This window comes from Miscanthus floridulus, chromosome 12 (assembly GCF_019320115.1).
Source record: "Miscanthus floridulus cultivar M001 chromosome 12, ASM1932011v1, whole genome shotgun sequence".
Lineage (NCBI taxonomy): Eukaryota > Viridiplantae > Streptophyta > Magnoliopsida > Poales > Poaceae > Miscanthus > Miscanthus floridulus.
In genome coordinates, this window is record NC_089591.1 from 38,689,486 (window position 1) to 38,700,684 (window position 11,199).

Below are 11,199 nucleotides of genomic sequence, written 5' to 3' on the forward strand. Positions count from 1 at the left end.
TGATGACTGTCCTGTTGATAAAACAAAAATGTCTGAATTGTTCATAATGACACGGAAGCCCTGAAAACTAAATCAGCCGTAACAACGTTCGCAGTATATACAAGCATAGCGCCGCAACGCAAACTCTGCCTCTTTTTTTTTTTTTTTTTTTTTTTTTTTTTTTTTTTTTTTTTTTAATAACAAACTCTGCTCTTGAGACTTGACCATTTTTTATCCAGTCGGCTGCGTCACAGAGATCAAAGACCAAATTTCCGACATGTAAGTACTAGTACCCCGGAGCCGGAGTATGAATACAGCATACTGATTTCAAATATATTCTAATGTTCAATATCCATGTATCGCGCGAACCGAGTGTAACTCAACTACTTTTTTTTTCCCCAAAATTTAGCAACGCTATTTTTTTTCAATGGAAGGTGATTGCGCCTATCAACGATAAATTGCCTATGGTGACTATGTTACTTTGAGATCTGCCAGGCTAGTCTCTAGGAGATGTTTATAGGGATAGGATAAGTGTACTTACATAAATGTGAGCCTAAAATTTTTGCAAAACCCATCATCAACTAACAAAATTGGCAGCCGCTAGAACATTCTAAACTAGACAAAGTTAGGGTGCTAAGCACCTTCCATTTCAGATAACCAGTTCATCAACTCGATTATCGTCCCACAAGGGTTAAAATCTTAAATGACACTTATGCCATCATGAATGTAGATTTTGATTTTCAAATTTTGATCTTATCAATTGCTACATCTTTTTTATCCTCAAGTTAATGAAATTTGTGCTTACTGTATCTTAAACTCTCATTGTGTATTTATTAAAATTAAGGATTTTACTCTTAAGTACTCTATCCATTCTGAAATATAAGGCATTAAAGTATTCAATTTTCCCCATATTTTTCATAATCATAGAGGTGAATAATTAATAAAAAAGGACATGTCTTATCGCTATTATTGTGATAGATTAAAGTATATTGAATTGATGGCTAAATCTTTCCAAATTTGTGAGGAGGATTGATAGTTTCCAATTGATAGATTACAGTATATTCAATTTCATGATATATATTTAGTTGAAACCTAGTTATTTAAGCTCTTGTCGTATCCTATCATTTCCTCTGACATTATGGATCTATAGCTTTCAACTTTTGACCTTATTAGTTGTTGCAAATTTTATCTACGTGTTAAATTGAAACTCCAGTGCTTGTTGTATCTTTTATTCAATTTTTATTTCTTTATTAAGAGCTACAACTATACAAGAATAATCTTCATCCAATGTCATATGAAAATGGTACGGTTTTTCTAAGATTTTAGTCTTGACACAATAGGTGCCGTGGCAAAATATAGTTTCTGCCCATACATGAGTGGCCTGGCGAGTTTCCTAGGTGGAGTATACTCCAATAGACCCCTCCAACGCGCTTCGATGTGAAACATGTCATCGGGTCGATGCATATGGTGTGTGGCATAGTTTTGTACAAAAAAGATTAGAAAGAAACATAAAGCTTAGGTGGGGTTATTTTGAAATATGACTTGAAAAAGATAAAAAAAAATAAAAGAAAACCAGAAGGAAAGGAACCCTTGAATGTCCTGCTACCTGATTTTGTTTTATATTTATTTATCAAGAGCTTGATACTGATGAAGTGTATCCTTTTGTGGGACAGGGACACTGGAAATATAGAAATGGTAAACCAGGCAATTAGTTATCTGGAGCCAATGGGCAAGAAGGGCCATGCCCGATGGTGCACCAGCTGCTAAATGTTTGAATTGTTAATAACTCGGAAGCCTTAAAATCTACGTGCTGTTTGGTTCATTTCTCTGTAACGTAAATGGAAACAAAATCAATTCAAAAGGTATGCGTGGCGGTAACATCGGTAGCTTTAATTTGTTTACACTTGCGTTACAGTGGTGCAACCAAACCGCGTGCTAAATCAGCCGTGATAACATTTACAGTACGTAGTACTCCTTTCGTTAAATTATAAGAATTTTTTGACTTTTTTGGATATATAGTTTTCGCTATAGACTTATACATGTTCTGTGATCGAGAACCCAGGGAATACTAAATAGCTCCCCAACGCAAACTCTGTTCTCGAGTCTTGACGATCCATCCAGTCTGCTGCGTCACGGAGATCCGAGACCAGAGTACCCCGGAGTATTGTTGCACGGATGTTTTTTCTTTGACTTGCACACAATTATTGCACGGATGAAAACAAAACAAGGAAGCCACTCTGATCACTGCAACCGGCTCTTTTTTTTTCTTTCTGTATACCGCCACCGCGTCCAATAATACACCGCCGCGACCTCACTGCTGCATTATTCACGTTTCTTATGGTGTTTTTTTTCCTCCCCACGGGACGCCCCTGCTCGCCGCTCTCTTTCTAGTTCCTCCCATTGGCTGTGTTGTCTCTTTGCGTGCTTCCTCTATTTAAAGCAGCCTCCTCCCTCGGAGGCAAGAGAAGAGGGCTTCCTATCACACACAGACAGAGCTACCTTCCCCTGCTGTGTCCGTCTCCTTCGTCCCTCCCTCGCCTCGGACCAGCAACAAGGTCAAGGTCGCCGGCCAGGGCGGACGGACGGCCGCCGGCTGCTGCTGGAACCTGAACCTCAGCGGCGCCGCTGCATATCGTCGTCGTCTTCTTCCTCAGCTAGCATTCCCTGGCTAGACAGGTCAGCAAATCAAAATTTTTCTTTGTTTGTCTTCCTGCCATTTTTGTTCCCTGCGTCAGTAATTTCTTCCCCATAGACGCGTGCCCAACCCAGCACAGCCTTTTGCCCGATAGACGCAATCTCTTTCGAAGATGTCGTATGCAAGCGATCTCTTCCTCTTTTCGATCACAGTCTCGATCTGGATGCAGCTCAAATCATCCAGAAAGAAGAAAGAAGAAAAGATCACGCACGAAGAGAGTGCGTGTGCAAAAATGATCTTTTTACTTATTTTCTCTTCCCAAAAAACTGTGTCAGTCACTAGTAGTAGTGGTGGTAAAAAAGAGGTTCCTGAGTTGCCCACGTGTCAGCAGGCGTTGATGGCTGTAGCTGTGGGAGGTCAAGGGTACCCCCAATGGCGTCAGTTTACTGGCTGATTAGCCCTTACACTAATCTTATTTAGTTATTTTTTATTATATAAATAAATCATCTTGGCCTTTTGGAAGCGAGCGAGGGCGGTGTACGCGACCCGAGGCCGAGGGGATCCGTGGAAAATACGTTAACAATAACTCCCTAGTCCCTCCCACCTGAAATTTCTCAGATGGGTTGGTGGTGTACACAGCTGATTAGCTGAAATGGAAGTCAAGTGGAGTATGTGATTATACTCCTACTATTGGAATGATGAGTCCCTTGTCCATTTTTCTTCTCTATAGATTTCTCTTTATTTGGAAAAAATAAACCGTAGAAATTACTTGGGCTTATTTTTTGAACAATGAAGTGGGGCTTATTTCAGCTTAGGTCACTCCATCACGCTGCTGCCTTCACTCTGTTTTGGAGTTGGCTCCTGTGACTGACGTGTGGAGCCCACTGGTGCATTGACCAGGCAGCCTAGTAATAATGATTAATGAGTAGCGTTCGTGTTCTTACTCGCTGCCAGTTAATTTGTGGGTGTCCCTTTTCTGGATCCAGCAATTTGTAGTAGTTGTAGAATTGACATAAGCCTGTTCGCTTGCTCGTAAACGATCGTAAATTTCCAACCGGGAACAGTGTTTTTCTCTCACACCAAACCAGCTAGCAGTAAATAATCCACGATACGATACGGCCTCCCGAACAAGCTGTAGCTCGTAGCATTTCTCCAAGTATTAATGATACCATCAGCACGCAGATTATTCACTAGCAACATGACAAAAATTCTTACTAAGATCGATATGCATTTATTAGTAGAATTTGTTCGGCTGATATTAAAGGCGGCTGAAGCTGTTTTGTTATGAGAGAAAAATACTATAGATTTTAACTGATAAGTCGGCTGATAAGTTCAAACGAACAGTCTAGCCGTTTTTGGCTGGGCGTGCTCGCTCTCGTTTTGAGGGAATATTCCAGGAACATGTTGTAGATGGGATGTCACAGTTTCAGCGGACTCTTAATCAAACAGCCAGAAAAATAGGCTCATCCCAATCCCATCTCTTCTCATCCCTCCAATCAAGCACACCCTAAATTTCCCATTTGTCAAAATTCGTTGGTTAGCGGCAAAGGAGCCTGCCCTTTTCTTGTTTCCCCCCTTTTAATTAAAGATTTTTTTTTCGTGTGTCTACTATATATAGTTCCTATCTCGGTTAACTAACTAAGAAAGTTGTTGGGACTTGTGAATGTAAAACAAAAGTTGTTGCTTCGCTGTCACAGCGTCACCCCCCTAATTAACGTCTTGGGAATTGGAGGATGCAGGGATCAGGTGGCGCGGCGTGATTAGAACTCGAGATTCTCAAGAGAGACCAGACTACTCCCATCGTTCTTCGTGGGTTTCGTCGTTAAAAGAAGAGGGCTTTCGACCGTCGTTCGTTCCAGGGTGTTGGGAGATCCGACCGAGGAGATCCATGTCGTCGTCGCTGGAGGTGGACAACCCCGGAGGAGGAGGAGGCGAGTCGGCGAATCGGCTCAGCCTCAAGCGCCACGACTCGCTCTTCGGCGACGCGGAGAAGGTCTCCGGCGGCAAGTACCATGGGTCCGAGGGGAGCTGGGCCAGGACGCTGCACCTCGCCTTCCAGAGCGTCGGCATCATCTACGGCGACATCGGGACGTCGCCGCTCTACGTCTACTCCAGCACCTTCCCCGACGGCATCAAGTACAACGACGATCTGCTCGGCGTCCTGTCGCTCATCATCTACACCCTCATCGTCATCCCCATGCTCAAGTACGTCTTCATCGTGCTCTACGCCAACGACAATGGAGACGGTGAGCACTGACCAGAGCACACACACATGTGTGTGTCTATATATATATATATATATATATATATATATATATATATATATATAGGGAGAGACTATTCAGCAGCCGGCTACAAAATAAGTTATTCTGTAGCCACCTCTATTTACCATAATTTTATATACTAATTTACCATAATGTCAATACATATTTACGATAGTTGGGTTACTATAACACATGGGAATATTTACCATAACGTTATAGTAAACCACTTAGTAAGGAGTTACTGTAAATCTCGTAAATTAATATAGTAATTATCGTAACTCAAAGTGGCTACAGAATAAGTTATTCTGCAGCCAGCTATAGGATAGTAGTTCTATATATATATATATATATATATATATATATATATATATATATATATATATATATATATATAGAACTACTATTCTGTAGCTCGCTATAGAATAACTTATTTTGTAGCCACTTTTGAGTTACGATAATTATTATGTTAATTTACATGATTATAATAACTTCTTACTAAGTGATTTACTATAATGTCATGATAAATATCCCCATGTGTTATAGTAACATAATTATCGTAAATATGTATTGATATTATCATAAATTAGTATATAGAATTATCGTAAATAGCTATATATATAATTTTACTCCCAGATTAAACCTGGCCTGGGGGACAGGCATGCCATGCCTGTCTGCTGTTTGTTTATATTTACTGATCATCAACGAGCATTTTTTTCTAGGCGGCACGTTTGCGCTGTACTCGCTGATATCGCGGTACGCCAAGATCAGGCTGATCCCCAACCAGCAGGCAGAGGACGCCATGGTGTCGAATTACAGCATAGAAGCGCCGAACTCACAGCTGAGGAGGGCTCAATGGTTCAAGCAGAAGCTCGAGTCCAGCAAGGCAGCCAAGATTGTGCTCTTCACCCTCACAATCCTTGGCACATCCATGGTGATGGGCGACGGAACCCTGACACCGGCGATATCTGGTAATTAACAGAAACATTATATTAGACACCACGCACATCTAGTTATTAGTTACTGCTATATATGATGGCATCGTAATTAACATGTTTGCATAGTATGTATACTAACTAATAATGTGTTCTTGTTTATTGATATTCTGCAGTGCTGTCTGCGGTAAGCGGGATCAAGGAGAAGGCACCAAACTTGACTCAGAGTATGTGGAACTAAGAGCTACTGACAGATTAATGACCAATTGTTACCCCTGTTCATAGTCACGCAGACTAACACCTCTCTGTTGTCGGTTTTCCTACAGCGGCAGTAGTCTGGATCTCTGTGGCAATCCTCTTCTTGCTCTTCTCGGTTCAGCGTTTCGGGACCGACAAGGTTGGGTACACCTTCGCTCCAGTCATCTCGGTGTGGTTCCTGCTGATTGCCGGCATTGGACTCTACAACCTCGTCGTCCACGACATCGGTGTTCTTCGGGCCTTCAATCCGTGGTACATAGTACAGTACTTCAAGCGGAATGGAAAGGAAGGATGGGTTTCACTTGGTGGTATTATCCTGTGCGTCACAGGTAACCTTTTTTTTTTCCTGACCAAAGAGAAAACTGCAATGTAAACCTTGTGTGTGTAATCTGAATTCACCGCAACATGCAACAGGCACAGAAGGTATGTTTGCTGACCTTGGACATTTCAACATCAGGGCCGTTCAGGTAATGGGCAAAAGTGCATATGAGTTTTTCACTTCGATGTTTTATATTACACTCAACTCTGCATCTAGTTTTCCATAACTTGTAATCTGTCCCAGAGCCAGAGGTCTCGCACACCAGAAGCATCTTATCTGACAATGGTTTGTGTATTGTACTCCTGCAGATCAGCTTCAACGGCATCTTGTTCCCATCGGTGGCACTGTGTTACATCGGGCAAGCAGCGTACCTGCGGAAATTCCCAGAGAACGTTGGAGACACCTTCTATAGATCCATCCCAGGTAATTTATAAACAATGATGACCTGTATGTACTGCGGTAGTAATGCTTCTTGGCGATGGCTTCATATCAACGTGGTCCACGAACTATGGCTGACTATTCCTTTTTGTTCTGCAGCACCTCTGTTCTGGCCAACCTTCATCGTAGCAATCCTCGCTGCCATCATTGCAAGCCAAGCTATGCTCTCTGGTGCATTCGCCATCCTCTCCAAGGCACTGTCGCTGGGCTGTCTCCCCAGGGTCCAAGTGATCCACACCTCGAAGAAGTACGAAGGGCAGGTGTACCTCCCAGAGGTGAACTTCTTCATGGGACTGGCGAGCATCATCGTCACAATTGCCTTCAGAACGACCACCAGCATCGGCAACGCCTACGGTAAGAAAAATACTAGAAAGAGCACTGCCGGATCGAGTGAAAACCGTTTGTCTCATGATGCATGATGCATCTGATTTTGACATTGGTGGTGCTGTAACATGCAGGGATCTGTGTGGTGACCACGTTCTCCATCACCACCCATCTGATGACCGTGGTGATGCTGGTCATATGGAAGAAGCACATCGTCTACGTGCTCCTCTTCTACGTGGTGTTCGGTTTCACAGAACTGATCTACCTCTCGTCCATCCTGTCCAAGTTCATCCAGGGCGGGTACCTGCCGTTCTGCTTCGCGCTGGTCCTGATGACGCTGATGGCGACGTGGCACTACGTCCACGTGAAGAGGTACTGGTACGAGCTGGACCACATCGTGCCCACCAACCAGATGACGACGCTGCTGGAGAAGAACGACGTGCGGCGGATCCCCGGCGTCGGGCTCCTGTACACGGAGCTCGTCCAGGGCATCCCGCCGGTGTTCCCTCGCCTCATCAAGAAGATCCCGTCCGTGCACGCCATCTTCCTCTTCATGTCCATCAAGCACCTGCCCATCCCGCACGTGGCGCCCGCGGAGAGGTTCCTGTTCCGGCAGGTCGGCCCGAGGGAGCAGCGGATGTTCCGGTGCGTGGCGCGGTACGGGTACAGCGACGCGCTGGAGGAGCCCAAGGAGTTCGCGGCCTTCCTCGTGGACAGGCTCAAGATGTTCATCCAGGAGGAGATCGCGTTCGCGCAGAACAACGAGGCGGAGAACGAGGACGACGAGGCGGCGGATCAGCAGGCGCCGGCGAGGCCGAGGCGGTCCACGAGCTCCGTCGTGCACAGCGAGGAGGCGATCCAGTCGAGGGTGAGCACGAACTCCGGGCGGATCACGTTCCACGCCAACCAGACGGCCGAGGAGGAGAAGCAGCTGATCGACCGGGAGGTGGAGCGAGGGGTGGTGTACCTGATGGGCGAGGCCAACGTGTCGGCAGGGCCCAAGTCGTCCATCTTGAAGAAGATAGTGGTCAACTACATCTACACCTTCTTGAGGAAGAACCTGACGGAGGGGCACAAGGCGCTGGCCATTCCCAAAGATCAGCTGCTCAAGGTTGGCATCACATATGAAATCTAGGCGGCGATTCTACGTGTTACCGAAAATATGAGGCGTGCCTAACCAAAAAAGCCTTTCTTGGCGTGTGTACGTTGACTTCACAGGGCAAAGTGCCGCGGTTGGTTTGATAATAAAGTCGTGTGTGAGTGGCGGGCTATTTTTTCTTTTCTTTTTGGGGCTGGAAGGTTTCTCTTTATTCTCTGTACAGCGTGGTTTTATCAGAATTTGATGAATGCAAGCGATATTGGAAGTAAAGCGTAGATGTTTCCTTGTTCTCTGCACATTGTGGTTTTATCAGGATTTTGTCAAATGCAAGCGATACTGGAGCGAGGGGGGTGTGTACCAGATAGGAGATGCCGATATGTCAGCAGTGCCCAACTCATCAGTCTGCATCAAGAAGATAGTTGTTTGCGCAAAACGTGACCACACCAACACTACAGAAAACTGGCTCTCCAACTGCAATTTTATTTGCCAACTGTTTTTTTTCGACACTCGGCAAAGAGGTCCCTTTGCCAACTGGAATTTCCTGCAGTCGGCAAAGCAGGATTTGCCGACTGCCTGGATTTGCCGACTGCCAGGCAGTTGGCAAAGAATTGCAGTCGGCAAAGGCAGGCCATGGTTGACGCCATCCACGCCGTCACCTTTGCCGACTGCCACTCCGTCAGCAGTCGGCAAAGGCGCAGGCTTTGCCAACTGCCATCCTCCCTGGCAGTCGGCAAAGGCTCTTTGCCAACTGCCACTGATGGCAGTCGGCAAAGAATTAATTTTTTTTTTCGATTTTCGATCCCAGTTTTTTTGTGTTGCCTTGCTACAGTAAGTACATGATATATTCCAAGTTTGGGGTCATTTTGATTTATTTTGCTATATTCCGTAGATTTTTTCTGTTTCTTTGATTTTTTCCGACAGCTCCAGATTTGAACTGCAGGTACATGAAATAATGGAATCCGGCCATTCAGAAAATGATATTCATGATGTTTGGAGCATGTTGAGGCCGTGTGCGGGGCCTCGCGTGAAATTTCCACCGTGTTGGTGTCGGAACACGCCGAGCCACGCGCGTGAAAAGTGTTTTTAAATTTTATAAAATCGAAACGGAGTCCGAAAATGACGAAACTTGACGACGTGTCTTGTCATCGCATGCGGAGGCTGTGATAAAAATTTGAGAAAGTTTCGAGCAAGTGGCGACGTCGGGTGGCTAAAACCTGGACATCTCCACATGTGTTTTCAATGCAGACGCAGACGCACGGTGGGCAGGAAATCAACGAGTACACCGCGTACCTCCTCTCTCACAAGGGCAAGGCGACGGATCCGAACAACGTCTACAACCCGGAGGACGGGCCCGATGCGTACACCAACCCCACCGCCTACGAGAAGGCCACCGAGTACACCGTCGCGGCTCGCCAGCGCTACGGGGAGACGTTCGACCCCACCGCCGAGCCCCTGGACACAGACCTCCTGCAGAGGTTGGGACCAGGGAAGCAGCACGGCCGCTACTACATGGCCCACAGCGCCCTCGACCCGTCCCAGGTTCCTACGCTGACCCAGGTTCGATCCACGCCCACGAGCTCCAGCGACATCCCCGTAGCGCCCCGGCGGCAGTCAGCGTCACAGGTAAGTGCCGTTTCGTTCGTCGTTCACTCGTTTCGCACCTGTACATACAATCAACACTGCGGATGTAATATTGCAGGCTCAGATGGAGGCCAAGATGGAGGAGAGGATCGCCACGTTGCACGCGCAGATGATGGCGCAACAGATGGCTTACCAGCAAAGCCTGCAGCAGCACTACAACACTCAGATGCAGAACATGGCCAGCTTCTTCCAGTCCATGCAGACGCCCGGGGCGTCTACACCGCCTCCTCTTCCAATGTTCGCTCCACCGCCTCCTCCTTCAGAGTTTTTTCCTGTGCCTGCTCTTGTCGCTCCTGGAGGGACCCCGGTGAGTATATTGACTCTTGCTTTAACTTGTGCGTCCATGCTGCAGATACTAATGACATCACTTGGCGTTTAACTTGTGCAGGTACAGTCGACGGGTTCGAACCCGTCTCCTGGAGGTCCCGGCCATCAGATGATGTCGTATCCACCACCTGCACCCTATCCACCGTATCCACCTCCGCGTGGCCCTCCTCCGACGTACTCGTGGCCGCCGGTGCGCGGAGGGTGGCAGTACGCGCAGGCGCCTCAATTTGGTCCAAGGGGGTTTCCGTGGGCAAACCCTGGGGGCTCTGGGGGTGGAGCGGACGACGAGACCGGGGACGGCGCGACGAGCTAGGTACTTGTCGATTCTGTTATCATGTATCCACCGTATCGTCGAAGTTGTTGTCATGTATTTCTTTTCTTCGTTATGGACCTAGACTTGTTATGTTGAACTTCGTGTGATGGACGTCGACTTGTGGTGTTCGACGTGTTGGACTTCATGTGATGGTTGTAATGCACTTGTGTGGTTGTTATTGTGACATATATGTGAGATATATGTGATGTTGTGCGTTATTGTGATATATGTGGTGATGTTGGCGACAAATGTGATGAAATTGTGATATAAATGGTGCTACCGGTGCTTCTGGTGAAATTGGATTATAATTTGTGATTTTGCAGGGTTTTGATGCGTGAAAACAGAAAACAAAAGCAAAAAAAAAAAAAATTCCAGCTTTGCCGACTGTTTACAGTCGGCAAAGCTGGGCAAAAAAACCCCAGGACAGAGTCTTTGCCGACTGCAATGGGAGGCAGTCGGCAAAGAGGTCAAACCTTTGCCGACTGCAACTCCGAAAGCAGTCGGCAAAGAACATTTCAAAAAAAAAAAAATTTCTTTCTTTGCCGACTGCCGAGCTGGCGGCCAGTCGGCAAACAATTTCTGAAAAAAAAAATCGTTGCCGACTGCCGAGGAAACAGCAGTCGGCAAAGCCTGCCGTCAGTGCTGACGGCGCCACGTGGCTATGCCGACT

The 11,199-nt window shown here is 46.2% G+C and overlaps 2 protein-coding genes across 2 annotated transcripts; both read left to right on the top strand.

The window, feature by feature from the left end:
• The first annotated feature begins 2,446 nt into the window (after positions 1 to 2,446).
• On the top strand, positions 2,447 to 8,522 carry LOC136496400 (potassium transporter 1-like). Its single transcript, XM_066492065.1, has 9 exons — positions 2,447 to 2,655; positions 4,354 to 4,860; positions 5,598 to 5,846; positions 5,987 to 6,037; positions 6,137 to 6,397; positions 6,483 to 6,535; positions 6,696 to 6,810; positions 6,925 to 7,179; positions 7,284 to 8,522. Exons 2-9 carry the CDS (start codon positions 4,503 to 4,505, stop codon positions 8,282 to 8,284), a joined length of 2,343 nt encoding a protein of 780 aa, XP_066348162.1. The 5' UTR covers positions 2,447 to 2,655; positions 4,354 to 4,502; the 3' UTR covers positions 8,285 to 8,522.
• A 964-nt stretch (positions 8,523 to 9,486) lies between these two features.
• Positions 9,487 to 10,682, top strand: LOC136495279 (uncharacterized). Its single transcript, XM_066491244.1, has 3 exons — positions 9,487 to 9,871; positions 9,948 to 10,196; positions 10,278 to 10,682. The coding sequence occupies exons 1-3, from the start codon at positions 9,488 to 9,490 to the stop codon at positions 10,527 to 10,529; spliced, it is 885 nt and encodes a 294-aa protein (XP_066347341.1). The 5' UTR covers position 9,487; the 3' UTR covers positions 10,530 to 10,682.
• The last annotated feature ends 517 nt before the right edge of the window (positions 10,683 to 11,199 follow it).

What these genes read in the sequence shown, in the direction of transcription:
- LOC136496400 (XM_066492065.1), top strand. Translation starts at nt 4,503, where the DNA reads ATGTCGTCGTCGCTGGAGGTGGACAACCCCGGAGGAGGAGGAGGCGAG. An exon ending in CCTGACACCGGCGATATCTG is followed by an intron (nt 5,847 to 5,986) that starts GTAATTAACAGA and finishes GATATTCTGCAG; the next exon opens with TGCTGTCTGCGGTAAGCGGG. An exon ending in TCAACATCAGGGCCGTTCAG is followed by an intron (nt 6,536 to 6,695) that starts GTAATGGGCAAA and finishes GTACTCCTGCAG; the next exon opens with ATCAGCTTCAACGGCATCTT.
- LOC136495279 (XM_066491244.1), top strand. Translation starts at nt 9,488, where the DNA reads ATGCAGACGCAGACGCACGGTGGGCAGGAAATCAACGAGTACACCGCG. An exon ending in GGCGGCAGTCAGCGTCACAG is followed by an intron (nt 9,872 to 9,947) that starts GTAAGTGCCGTT and finishes GTAATATTGCAG; the next exon opens with GCTCAGATGGAGGCCAAGAT. An exon ending in TCGCTCCTGGAGGGACCCCG is followed by an intron (nt 10,197 to 10,277) that starts GTGAGTATATTG and finishes TAACTTGTGCAG; the next exon opens with GTACAGTCGACGGGTTCGAA.